Below are 14,667 nucleotides of genomic sequence, written 5' to 3' on the forward strand. Positions count from 1 at the left end.
CACGGCAAAGTTCATTTCAAGTCAAAGAGACAATCGCTCTGCTCCTAGCCCCCTTTATTTACATTTTTTTAAATTGAAGCTTTAACTGGCAAGTCAGTTAAGAACAAATTCTTATTTACAATGACGGCCTACCTCGGACAAACCCGGGCCAATTATGCGCCACCCTATGGGACTCCCAATCACGGCCGGTTATGATACAGCCTGGAATCGAACCAGGGTCTTTAGTGACGCCTCTAGCACTGAGATGCAGTGCCTTAGAACGCTGCGCCACTCGGAAGCCCTCACGTGTGAGGGAAGGTTCGTTCAGCATTCCACTCACTGTTTAATATCCATTACTGGGCCAGATTATACGCCCTTTGATCACCCAAACGCCTTCGGAGTATGGGGGTAGGGAGGAGAGGGGGTGTGGGTAAGACATTCTGAGGCAAGGTATGAGCCCCAAAGTGCTGTAGTGACCCTGGACCGTGCTCCGATTGATCATAATTGCATTTCAAACTGGTCAAAACCGTAACAAAGAGACCAATCAAGCGGCCAAATGAGGCATGGCAGGTCACAGACTGCCTCAAGACTTCATTACAGAGTAGGGAAAACCGACAGAGGGCAGTACCAGGGAAAAAACTATTGCAATATGTATGAACACATGACATTGTGAAATGGAGGATTTTTATTCCCTTCTGCGTTGTGTAACGTTCAGGGTCTAGCAATGACTCATCTCTTTGTTATTGTTCGCAAGGTGTTCTTACTTTAAGATTGGCAGTAGCACCTTGGTGTAAGGTAATACTACTGTAGGTACAATATTGTATTGTAATGTCACCCTCGGTGGACTCAGGAACAGTGAGAATAGACAACATGAGCAATACCATACTAATAAGCGGGGGGAACTGGGGAGCAGTAACGTCATACTGACATATGGCTGACTGGTGGGCCTATTAGCTTGGGATATACCATTGTCAGAATTCTTAAATCACTTCATGCATTACATTTCCCTTCGTATAATTTAATGTATTTCCAAGCAACACATCCTGAACAAGCCATAAATTGTGGATAAGACTAAAGTCTGAAGGAGGCCGCCCTCTCTCTCTCCATCCGCTGACAGCAGAAGGATGGGCCTCTCTCTGTGCAGTGTTTGCTGAGATGTTCTTCTAAAGAGAACTCCATTGCTTGGAGTCTGAGTCAGTTGGTTGCGTGCCTAAATAAGGGCATATCTCAACAAGAGGACCAGAGTATCTTAGCAGCTGCAGCGTGCATGGTTTGTTGGCAAGGTAACGGAATATAAATGTATTAAGAGGTCCACCTTTTCAGCGTTTTTGTAAACTTGGTAGATGCAAGTAATAATTCAACATTTCAGAGATGCTTTATTAAGTCCTCGGACTGTATTTACCAGCAACATCTTGGATATTCATTCTTAACTAATGCAATGAAATATGGTAGACACAATCTCAAATGTGTCCATTATAAACAAGCATTGGGACAATTTGTTATGCCATTGGTGTGCACACAAATCCTTGTGTTTGCATGTGTTTACAGAAAATTAAGGTCTTGGGACTGGAAATCTTACAGTATTACATTTCAGACTATTCAAATATAATTCTCTTAATTATGCATATTTTATCATCACAGCATTGTGTGTGTGTTGACTCAGTGGGCGGGCAGAAGACTGATTCTCTCTCATGCTAGACTGACACAGCTGTTCCCATCCCACAGTCAACAACCACACTGCTCAATCCGCTACATTTACCAGAAGAAGAGTTTCTGGCTCCAAAATGCTTCAATAAAATCTCAGTAGTAGTGAACTTCCTCATTCTCTGTTGCAGTCTATTGAAGTCAAATTACGAGTTCGAACAAATGTGTCATGTGGAGAACTCAACATGGATCAGCAGTTTCTAGAGGGGATGGGAGCAATGTTTCCTACTAAAGAAAGCACGCCCGCAATGATTTCTCGCATAAAGAAAACAGCCTACTCGCATTAAGCAAATTAAGATCTGCTGGCAGTACACGATCATCATCTCGTCAGCATTGTCACGTAAACTGTTCTAAGGTACACTCAGCAAAACGACATCATCGATACACAACTGGGGTCGACTTCCTACTTACAGAAGCCAACAGAAATGACATAATTAAAATCTGTCAAAACACAATTGGCTGATATTGTTTTCTGTAAGTAGGATGCCCCTCTGAGTATGACGACGTCATCTTGTTGAGTGTTTAAGATGTACTGGTATGTTGGAAATGAACCCCATGGATAGAGCTAAATTGAAATGTTTCTCACAGAGGAAATTTGAAAAGCATATGCATAACCATGGCAGTGGTAGCAATTGAAAGGGAACTGTTTGGGGATTATGGGACAATTATTATTTCGAAGGTGAGGAAAACAGTTCACCTGACACAAGACTGATGTCAAACATTACACTGTCGATTTTATTAGCATTTTAGAATTACTGTACTTTTCGCTGCATTTGTTGATAAGGAAATGTGAAAATACTCTGGATACATTCAGTAACAGGAGAAGAATATCCCCAGAACATGTGGAGTAGGTGCAACATAAAACAACCAATTTACAAGGGTCTAAGTGAGAGAGGACTTAACTGGTGTCTCCCAAGTGGCCACACACCTCAGCACAGTCATGTCAATGCACTTTTATGACTCAAAGAAGAGTCTTCAACTCTAAGGTGTTTTTTGGAGCTCTCCTAGCTGTGCCGTTGAGGAACTAGAGCGAGCACACTTGTAGTTTTTTTGTTTGGAACACAACCCTGCATCCCCGCCATCATACAATTACGGATGTTCACGTAATCCAAAAACGGTTCATTATAAATCTGTCTGGGGCTTGTGGGCATCGATTGAAAGCTGGTTCTATAGCTAACGTGACCAGCTAAGTTCTAAAATACGATATTACACTGTCAGGCTTTCACAATGCAATTCGGGGAAACGGATCATAATTTTGGTGCACATCGAAAGGAGTCATGAGTGCATTGAGGTGCGTGCTGTTTCTTCGCAATAGACAAGCATAGGCACATTCGCTTCAGAACAATCCAGGGCATGAAGCCATGTCATCTTGTAACTGTACATCAAACATAGTGATCATAAAATTGACACTGTATAGGACATGAATTTTATGATATGGAAATGTGAAGCACATCACATCATTGATTCCACAGAATACAATTAAACGCCATGCTGATTTCAACTTCATCTGGAATTGCACTTAGAATGTACTGTACAGCTTTAAACGTGTACTGTAGGCAATGCTAATCTAATAAAAAAAAACATGTTATGAAAAAGGTGTTATGAAAAGCCATCCTCTGGGACGTCCCCAGGACAAACCGGGAACTAGACAAAACCTCCGGGGGACAATGACACAACGTCCCAAGAACATCATAAACAGCCTCAGGGATGTCCCCGGGACAAACCGGGATCTAGACAAGACACCCAGGGAACCATGGCACAACGTCACAAGAACATTCTAAAAGTGTCTTCGGGGAAGTCCCCGGAACAAACAGGAAACTAGAAAAAAGATCCCCAGAGAACATTACCTTGGGAACATCACACGACATCCTAAGAACTAGTAAAATGAAAGTTCTGAGAACATCCTAAAAAGGTTTATACATGGTCCTCAGTGATTTTGTGGGAACTTAGAGGGAACTACCCTGCAAACAACAAAGAGCCGTTAGGATGTCCCCGGGACGTCACGAAATGGCGGCCTGAAGTCGTCAGGACGTTGTGTCACGGTTTTGTCTAGTTTCCGGTTTGTCTTGGGAACGTCCCCCGAGGACGTTTTTAGTACTTTCTTGGGATGTTGTGTCAGGGTCCCCTGAATGCTCTTTGGACATTGTCATGATCCCATGGAAGTTTATCTCCAGTTCTTGGTTTGTCACCTGATGTTTGCAAAAATAATCATACATTTTACCCAGGGCATTCACAACCTAGTTTCATTACACATCACCCCTTGTTACTTTTACCAAGTCCATCAAGGCCCTGATTGGTGAACCACTGATCCAGTCACAGCTCTTTGTCCTTTGGATATGCTAGGGCCACCAACACCCCCACACAAACAAACAGTGCTTTTCAACTTACATATTTGACACACTGACATATAGTGCCTCATAAAGTATTCACACCCCTTGACTTTTTCCACATTTTGTTGTGGTACAGCCTGAATTTGAAACGGATTACAATTAGATATTTTGTAATTGGCCTACACACATACCCCACCCATAATGTCAAATTGGAATGATGTTTTTTGAAAATTTTACAAATTAATAAAAAATCCAAAACTGAAATGTCTTGTATTCAAACCCTTTGTTATGGCAACCCTAAATAAAAAATCTGATGGACTCACTGTGCAATAATAGTGTTTAAGATGATTTTTGAATGACTACCTCACCTCTGTAACCCACACATGCAACTACAGTGCATTCAGAAAGTATTCAGACCCCTTGAATTTTTCCACATTTTGTTACGATACAGCCTTGTTCTAAAATGGTTTAAATGAAAAATGTTCCTCACCAATCTACAGACCATACCCCATAATGACAAAGTGAAAACAGGTTTTTAGAAATTGATAAATGTATTACAAATAAAACCTTATTTAAATAAATATTCAAACACTTTTCTATGAAACTCGAAATTGAGCTCCGGTGCATCCTGTTCCCATTGATCATCCTTGAGATGTTTCTACAACTTGATTGAAGTCCACCTGTGGTAAGCTCATTGTCATTGGTTACACTAATTACACTGTGTGTTTATATAACCTGGTTCAAGTATTTATGACGTTACCCTGAGGAAGGCACAGTGATGCCGAAACATTGTTGGGAGATTATACATGGAGTGTGTGACTTTCTTTAATTTGATAGTTTATTCACCTTTAGTCAGCACCTCCACACTAACTATTTTCTGGGTGTGCACCAGCTCATGTTTTTTAAGTTCAATTGCATGTCAGAGCAAAAACATAGCCATGAGGTCAAAGGAATTGTCCGTAGAGCTCCGAGCAGGATTGTGTCGAGGCACAGATCTGGGGAAGTGTACCAACACATTTCTGCAGCATTGAAGGTCCCCAAGAACCCAGTGGCTTCCATCATTCTTAAATGGAAGAAGTTTGGAACCACCAACACTCTTCCTAGAGCTGACTGACCGGCCAAACTGAGCAATCGGAGGAGAAAGGCCTTGGTCAGGGAGGTGACCAAGAACCTGATGGTCACTCTGACAGAGCTCCAGAGTTCCTCTGTGGAGTTGGGAGAACCTTCCAGAAGGTCAATCATCTCTGCATCACTCCACTAATCAGGCCTTTATGGTAGTGGCCAGATGGAAACCAGTCCTCAGTAAAAGGCACATGACAGCCCGCTTGGAGTTTGCCAAAAGGCACCTAAAGACTCTCAGGCAATGAGAAACAAGATGTTCTGGTCTGACGAAACCAAGATTTAACTCTTTTGCCTGAATGCCAAGTGTCACATCTGGAGGAAACCTGGCACCATCCCTACGGTGAAGCGGGTTTGTGGCAACATCAGGCTGTGGGATGTTTTTCAGTGGTAGGGATTGGGAGACTAGAAAGGATTGAGGGAAAGATGAATGGAGCAAAGTACTACACAGAGAGATCCTTGATGAAAACGAGTACTCAGACTGGGGCGAAGGTTCACCTTCCAACAGGATGACCCTAAGCACACAGCCAAGACAACGCAGGAGTGGCTTCGGGACAAGTTTCTGAATGTCCTTGAGTGTCCCAGCCAGATCCCGGACTTGAACCCGATCGAACATCTCTGGAGACCTGAAAATAGCTGTGCAGCGACACTCCCCATCCAACCTGACAGAGCTTAAGAGGATCTGCAGAGAAGAATTGGAGAAACTCCTCAAATACAGGTGTGCCAAGATGGTAGCGTCATACTCAAGGCTGTAATCGCTGCCAAAGGTGCTTCAACAAAGTACTGAGTAAAGGGTCTGAATACGTATGTAAATGTGATATTTCATTTTTTTTTTTTTTTTTTTAATAAATAATAACATTTGCAAACATTTCTAAACCTGTTTTTATTTTTTTTATTTTGGGGTATTGTGTGTAGATTGAGGGAAAAAACTATTTAATCCATTTTAGAATAAGGCTGTAACGATAACAAAATGTAGAAAACAAATCAAGGGGTCTGAATACTTTCCGAATGCACTTTATCTGTAAGGTCCCTCAGTCGAACAGTGAATTTCAAACACAGATTCAACCACAAAGACCAGGGATGCCTAAAATATTCCAATGACCTTGTCATTGGCCACAGATTAAATGACGTCAAATAACGTTATATCTACATCCAAAATCGTTATATCTACTTTTCAAAATCTTAGCTAGACAAGGAGTCATCATAAATCACGTTGACAACCTACTGGCAAATACTTTTTAATCTTTGTTCATCTGAAGAGATATTATAGATAAAACGTATCGGTGCTCATCGGCCATTGAACATAAACATTACACGAGTTGGAAAACGAAATTAAACAATGAGTGGTTTGGAAGGAATCTAACTGCAAGCATTGCAAAGCAATCCCTATTTTGCTTCCCTTGCCTGCTATTCGGTGGAGAGTGTGTTTGGTCCAAGTCTTGGTCCATGTCTGTGCTTCTACATCTGCATTACTTGGAGGTTTTAGGCTGGGTTTCTGTATAGCACTTTGTGACATCTGCTGATGTAAAAATGTATTTTCAAAGCGTAAATGGGTTCAAATTCATAAGCAACACCATGGGCCAGAAAAGGTTGGCCCTTCTGTCAATCCAGCATGACTTTTGCCACGTTCAAAACAACTGGAAACTCTGAACTGGGAAATCTCAGGTTACAGTGAGTTCAAAGACAACTGTGAACTCCAAGTCGGAATTCCAAGTCGGAAACTCAGGAGTCTTTCGAGGGCTCCGACCTGAAGATCACTGATGTCATAATTCAACCTAGTTTTTTCCAGAGTTCCCAGTTGTCTTGAAAGCACCATAAATTCTGAGCATGCCAGACTTTGATGACAAGGTTTCATGAATTTGCCCACTAGGACCACCGTGCCACCTTCCTGTTCAACTGAACACAGCACAAATGTGAGTCCAAAAATGTCTTGTATGCTGCTGCATAAATGATGTAATATGCCAGGGAGATATGTATATCGTAGCTAAGAAAGTAATACTAAGTGTATGTTGTGTAGTAAGCTGTTAGAAGCACATGTGCCTCACCCTAATAATGTGTTCCCTTTCCCCCTCATAACTTAGCTTACTGTTCTGACTTGGTGGTGCACATGTAGCCTATAGCCTGTTTTAGAGTAATGTCATCTAATATTGTAAGAACTTTCATTGTCTGCTTATATGCCTGTTATGGGATTTTTATGAATGACTAAATTATGTATACATTTAACTTAGAACTACAAATAAACAGAATACTACTCTGTTACTGTATGAATGTATGAATCGTATTATAATCATAATACTGAATATAAGGTGTGTAGTTTTAGTCAAGAATTAGAACAAGGACTTTCTGTTCCTTGTTAGAAACGAATGGAGCTATCGTCAGACCGGCTGGAATACTGTGTTCCTTACAGGACATTCTGTCCCCACCCAGGGAGGGGAGAGACCTTGGGCTTGTAGTAGATTGTTTAACAGGTGGCAGACAATGTGAGAAGGCTTGTGAACTATATTGCCATTGTATCTGAGAGGAGGGACATGTATGACGAAATGTGAGGTATATAAACCAATGTACATGGTATTATGACCAGAGCTCTCGGGAATAAACGCTATTGATTCATTTTGAGACTGATCTTTGTCTATTTTATGCAATTAAGAACCTTACAAATTCTTAGAACCGGACAAAGTGTTTTGCTTTGTTATAATTGAGTTGGTTAACAAACATATAAGTATTAAATTCCTCTAACAATGCCCCCTTTATTTATCCTACAAATAGTTAGATTAACTGATAACTAAAATATCAATGCAGATGGCATTCTTTTGCCATCTGCGCAGAGATGTATTATAGGTAATGCATGTGTAGTGGACTTCTGAAATTGTACAGACTTTGTGAAAGATCAGCGTAACCCAAATCCACATGTTATGAGTTAAAGTCCCAGTTCAAGTCCCAGGTGGGGTCATATGGAAAACAAACAGTACTAAGTGATCATGCCAAATGTCATCATATTGTCCTTGATTAAAGATTTTTACGCTATTTTAGTTGAACAGCTTACCATTTACCTTAAAACCCACATACCATTCATTACCGGACCATCAACATGATAAAAACCTCCAGGGGACCATGACAACATCCTAAGAATGTTCAGGGGACCATGACACAACGTCCCAAAAACGTCATAAAAACGTCTCAGGACAAACCGGGAAATTAAAACACGTCCCTTGGGACCATCACACGGTGTCCTAAGGACTAAGAATGTCCTAAAAAGATCCTGACATGGCCCTCAGTGATGTCCTGGTAACTTACAAGGAACTACACAAAGATCCCCCAGAGAAAACATGGCTGAATGTCCTCAGGACCTCCTCTGTTTGCAGGGGAAAACTGAGATTTTGAAGGACCCTATTAGAGTAACACGCTACCTAGGGAAACAAGAATTAGCATTTTGTGGTAATGATGCGAGTACAAGCTCATGTAATCTTGGCAACTATGTAGAGTTATTGGATACCATTGCTGAAAAATGTGAAAGGTTAGCAAGACACTTGAGACTTCCACTGTGTTTCCAGGAATATCAAACAGAATACAATATGATTTCATTGAAGCAGTCAGGGATGTGATTTGAAATGACATTGAAGAGGAGATTAATGCAGCCACGTTTGTTGCAGTAGATGAGACAACAAAGGCCAGATCTTTATGATTTTGCATAGTGGCTAAAAGTGAAGTCAAGGAGGCGTCTTTGGTATGATGATGTGTGCGATGACAAACAAGCTGTGGCCTTGGTGGACTATGTATTGGGAGTGTTGGGGAAGTACAACTGCGCCATCCTAGGCCCTCATGTCAACTGAGACTTTTCAAACTCAAAAGGAATCAAGACTTCAACGCTGTCACCGAGAGGTTCACCCTGATGTACTTCATTTACAAGTAGGCCTCTTTTTTTTGTGTGTGTGGGTTAGGCCACTGTTGAATGAAAAAAGAGAATGGTGCTGCTGTCCATTCAGCACCATGGAGCTAACCAGTAGGCTATCATATGAGCGAAATAATTGAATTTCTAGCTTACTTCCTCATTTTCGACCATTGCCTATACTTTAGCGTGTTTAATATGTGCATTTAATTTCCTAAAGCGGTCTAGCTGTACGGTTTGGATTTACGAACAACATCCCAATGATGCATTTGATTTATCAAGCTTGAATTTCGCTTTTGATTAAACAAGTTTTGAACTGCGTTTTTCAGTCATTTCGATTGTTGATATGGAAATTTCGTTAGAACCGTATTGATTATATATGTGTGTAATAACATTTCATAGCTTCTAAAACCATGACATAATTTTCTTGGAATTTTCCAAGCTGTTTAAAGGCACAGTCAACTTAGTGTATGTGAACTTCTGACCCACTGGAATTGTGGTACAGTGAAATAATCTGTTCGTAAACAATTGCTGGTAAAATGACTTGCGTCATGCACAGAGTAGATTTCCTAACCGACTTGCCAAAACTATAGTTTGTTACCAAGAAATTTGTGGAGTGTTTGAAAAACGAGTTTTAATGACTCCAATCTAAGTGTATGTAAACTTCCGACTTCAACTGTATCAAGTGTGCAATCTATAAATCGAGGTAGTTTCAATCAGCCTTTCATGCCACAGGCTCCTTCAAAGCCCAACCAGTTTTAGTTTAATATTTCCATACATTTAATAACATAGTACTGCACTAGTCTGAAATTCTGATAACACAACATACAAATATATATCTCAGCGTTCAGTTGTTCACATTATATGGTTGCAAAATGTTTTATTTTTATTTTTTACAATTGGCCACAGACATACAGTTTCAAACTTTTCTTAAATAATTCCCTATTTCTTCTAAAATAAGATGACATTAAAAAAATATATTTTGTCAATATTGCAGAACTATTATTTTTGTCAACATAAGTTTATGCTTCTTGTAACCATCAAATGAGCTTTCTGTACCTTTCTACTAGCAATTTGACCCACTTTTCAGAAGAAAACTGCTGTAATTATTCAACATTTGATGGGTGCCCTTTACCAACCGCTTGCCATATTGGACCTCGCCGTAGGTTTTGGATGTGATTCAGAGCTGTACTTTTCTCTGGCCACTCCAGAACAGTCCAACATCTCTTCTTAACCATGCCTGGGTGCTTTTTGATGTGTGTTTGGGGTCGTTGTCCCGCTGGAAGACACAACCTTCAATGGAGACCCAGTTTTTGGACACTGGGTTGAACATTGGATTGTGCACATTCAAGGTCCCCAGTAACAGAGGCAGCAAAGCAACACCACAGCATGATTAAACCTCCCTTATCTTTTATTGTAGGGAGGGTTCCTTTTTTCATTGAACGCTTAATTTGGCCAGTAAACCGAACGCTGATCTGTATTGCCAAAGAGCTCTAATTTTGTTTCATTGGCCCACAGAGCATTTCCCCCAGGATTTAGCCTTGTTTAGGTGGGTTTTTGAGAAGTTCAATCAGGCTTACTTGTCTCCTTCAACAGTGGGGTCTTCCTATGTTTACCAACGACTAAAACCAATTATGGAGGAGGTTCAATAATGATGTGGGATTGCTTTGCTGCCTCTGGTACTGGGCGCCTTGAATGTGTGCAAGACATGAAATCAGCAGATTATCAAGGGTGTTTTTGGAGTGCAATGTTCAATCCAGTGTCCAAAAACTGGCTTCCACAGTAGGACAACAACCCCCAAACATACAGAAATCACCCTGGAAAGGTTCAAGAAGAAATCTGTTCTGGAGTGGCCAGATCTGAATCATAACCTATGGCGAGATGTGAAAACAGTAGAAGTGTGCTACAATAAGCATTTCTTAGCAGTTATCTTGGACAAAGGCTGTGCAACTAAGTACTAGCTCCGGGGTGCCAATAATTGCGTCCATGCCATTGGTCTTTATTTTTTAAATAAAAATGTTAAACTTATATTTACAAAAACAAAATAGGTTCTGCAATGTTGAATATACCAAAAACAAGGTGTGGAGACCAAACTTTATTTTTCAGCTTATTGTAGAATAAATAGGCAATTATTTAAGAAAAGTGCAAGGGTGCCTATATATTTGGCCGCAACTGTATGGGTAATGGGTATCTGATCCATTGACATACTCAGCTTCTCAACAACAAAGAGATATCATAACTGTGCCACATCAAAGGATTATGACATGTTCACATGTACTGTATGACAGAGAGAGAGTGTAGGTAGTAGGTACAGTATGTATACAGCCATGAGCAGGCCTCTCCTCAGTCCTCCTCCTCTGTTGTGTCCCCGTGCCAGTTCAACAAGGGCTTCCGCTCAGGGGGGAGGGACGGCTCGATCCTCTGCCACCGATTGGGCGGCCAGATGATGTGGGAGGCACGGCCGTGGACCAACCCCAGAGACACCTGCGGAGAGGAATATAGGGAGGAGAAGACCCTGGTCAAAGAACTATGATACTATCGCTCATTCTAAGTGATCATTAGAATAAAGGGGCAGTTCCTTGGCTGCAGAAGGCTTGATGGCAGAAACTTGTCCATTGTGAATAGTGCTGCTCGTCTTTTTCAAGACAAATATAACATGGAAACTGATTCTAATAAAACAAAAAGTTATTTTTTAAGATGGAATTGATTCAATTATTATTTTAGCTGTGACGTCACGACATAAGTTAAATAGACTTTAATATGTGGACTGTTAAGCACATTAAACTGCAAAGGTTTGTTCTTGTTTTCCCAGACAATCACATCTATGTCAATTAAGCGGTTAGCACAAAACACACTGACCAATATCAACTGCCTGTTATTTACAAGCTAGAAACACAATTATTCTGTTCTCCTTGAAGGTAAGGCAGAGTTTGGCTCATGCCACAGGGCTTGCTCTGTGAGTACGAAATTTGCGTCTATTCCCTAAATAGCACACTACAATATAGGGAATACGGTGCCTTTTCAGACTCGGATAGAGGAGGTGGCCTTTCTGACTCCCTTGGTAATACATGTCCTGGGGGGTGATATCAGCACAACATAGGTCTCTGGCCATGGATAATTTAAAAAAAAACATTTAAACTACCAATACCTTAATTCTGGCCTGTCAAGATTGAAATATAATTAAATTAATGGATTAATGTATTCTTCTTCTCTACTTCAATTGAACTACACTAGTTCCTGGCTGATAAATAGATTAAGTAATATTCCCTTTAAAATTAATTTGGCCCATGCTTCATTCCCGGGTATTGGCACAGAAAAAATAAATAAATACATTTGGTCAGTATTTCCAAATATATTGTCCTACCAGACATAATATACAACAGACAGAGATCCAGTACAGTGCCATTCCATTACAGAACCTTCCTTCAATATTCCCCTAATACACTGAACAGAAATATGCAACATGTGTTTATATTTGTTGCTCCCATGTTTCATTAGCTGAAATAAAAAGATGCTATACATTTACCATATGTACAAAAAGCTGATTTCTTTCAAATGTTGTGCACAAATGTGTTTACATCCCCGTTAGTGAGAATTTCTCCTTTGCCAAGAAAATCCATCCACCTGACAGGTGTGGCATTTTAAAAAGATAATTAAACAGCATGATCATTACACAGGTGCACCTTGTGCTGGGAACAATAAAAGGCCACTCTAAAATGTGCAGTTTTGTCACAACACAATTCCACAGATGTCTCTGCAGAATGTCCACCAGCAGCTTCCGATGTTATTTTAGAGAATTTGGCAGTACGTACAACCGGTCTCACAACCGCAGACCATGTGTAACCACGTCAGCCCAGGAACTCCACATCGGCTTCTTCACCTGCGGGGACATCTGAAACCAGCCACCCGGACAGCTGATGAAACTGTGGGTTTGCACAACCAAAGAATTTATGCATAAACGGTCAGAAACTGTCTCAGGGAAGCTCATCTGAGTGCTTGTCGTCCTCCCCAGTTTCTTGACCTGACTGCAGTTTGGGCAAATGCTCACCACTGATGGCCACTGGCACGCTGGAGAAGTGTGCTCTTCACGGATGGATCCCAGTTTCAACTGTACCGGGCAGATTTCAGACAGTGTCTATGGCGTCGTGTGGGCGAGTGGTTTGCTGATGTCAGCGTTGTGAACAGAGTGCTTCATGGTGGCGGTGGGGTTATGGTATGGGCAGGCATAAGCTACGGGCAACAAACAACATTGCATTTTATCGATGGCAATTTAAATGCACAGAGATACCGTGGCGAGATCCTGAGGCCCATTGTCGTGCCATTGATCCGCCGCCATCACCTCCCGTTTCAGCATGAAAAAGCACTGCCCTTGTCGCAAGGATCTGTACACAATTCCTGGAAGCTGAACATGTCCCAGTTCTTCCATGGCCTGTATACTCACCAGACATGTCACCCATTGAGCAGGTTTGGGATGCTCTGGATCGACGTGTACAACAGTGTGTTCCAGTTCCCTCCAATATAAATAAAGGTATATAAACTTCGCACAGCTATTGAAGAGGAATGGGACAACATTTCACAGACCACAATCAACAGCCCGTTCAAGTGAAGGTGATGTGTCGCGCTGCATGAGGCAAATGGTGGTCACACCAGAGACTTTTTAAAATTTTATCCACGCCCCTACTTTAAAAAAAAAAGGTATCCATGACCAACAGATGCATATCTGTATTCCCAGTCGTGTGAAATCCACACATTTGGGATTTGGGCCTAATGAATTTATTTCCGTTGATTGATTCCTTATATGGACTGTAATAGTAAAATCTTCTTAAATTGTTGCGTTTAAATTTTTGTTCAGTGTAAATCAAGTCATCTCCCCTTGCAGCAGCACATTGTGAGAGGAGAGCTTTAGAGTTGAGCCCTGGCCTGGGGATCAGAGTGTAATTTCCCTCACAGCAGCCAGCATAAACACTTCAATTCCACAGAGGAGAGGCGAGGTGGCAAGAAGAGACAAAGGCCATGTCCCAAACGGAACCTAGCCAGAGACTGTGAAGGGGGGCTCCCTTCCATCACCATGCAGGGGGCTGCTGCTGTGCTGGGTGGAACTGGGGCTGGAACTGAATTATCCAGTAACTGGTAGTTTTGGATGAACACCATCATGATAATAAAGTAACTGTCAAAACCATTTAAAAATAGGCCTAGCTACATTCATTTTAGGATAAAAATAGGCCTACCTACATTCATTTTAGGATAAAAATAGGCCTACCTACATTCATTTTAGGATAAAAATAGGCCTAGCTACATTCGTTTTAGGATAAAAATAGGCCTACCTACATTCATTTTAGGATAAAAATAGGCCTACCTACATTCATTTTAGGATAAAAATAGGCCTACCTACATTCATTTTAGGATAAAAATAGGCCTACCTACATTCATTTTAGGATAAAAATAGGCCTACCTACATTCATTTTAGGATAAAAATAGGCCTACCTACGTTCATTTTAGGATAAAAATAGGCCTACCTACGTTCATTTTAGGATAAAAATAGGCCTACCTACATTCATTTTAGGATAAAAATAGGCCTACCTACATTCATTTTAGGATAAAAATAGGCCTACCTACGTTCATTTTAGGATAAAAAACGTTTCCTAATAG

At 41.0% G+C, this 14,667-nt stretch overlaps 1 protein-coding gene across 2 annotated transcripts in view; it reads right to left on the reverse strand.

The window, feature by feature from the left end:
• Nucleotides 1–2,392: 2,392 nt before the first annotated feature.
• Nucleotides 2,393–14,667, reverse strand: part of LOC118400996 (mitochondrial inner membrane protease subunit 2-like) — a 152,320-nt gene continuing 140,045 nt past the window's right edge. For both annotated transcript variants that reach the window (XM_035798080.2, XM_035798081.2), the window contains one exon: nucleotides 2,393–11,502. In XM_035798080.2, coding sequence (XP_035653973.1) covers nucleotides 11,362–11,502 — 141 coding nt within the window. In that variant the 3' untranslated portion in view covers nucleotides 2,393–11,361. The remainder of the gene's footprint in view (nucleotides 11,503–14,667) is intronic.

The sequence above is a fragment of the Oncorhynchus keta genome, chromosome 22, assembly GCF_023373465.1.
Source record: "Oncorhynchus keta strain PuntledgeMale-10-30-2019 chromosome 22, Oket_V2, whole genome shotgun sequence".
NCBI lineage: Eukaryota > Metazoa > Chordata > Actinopteri > Salmoniformes > Salmonidae > Oncorhynchus > Oncorhynchus keta.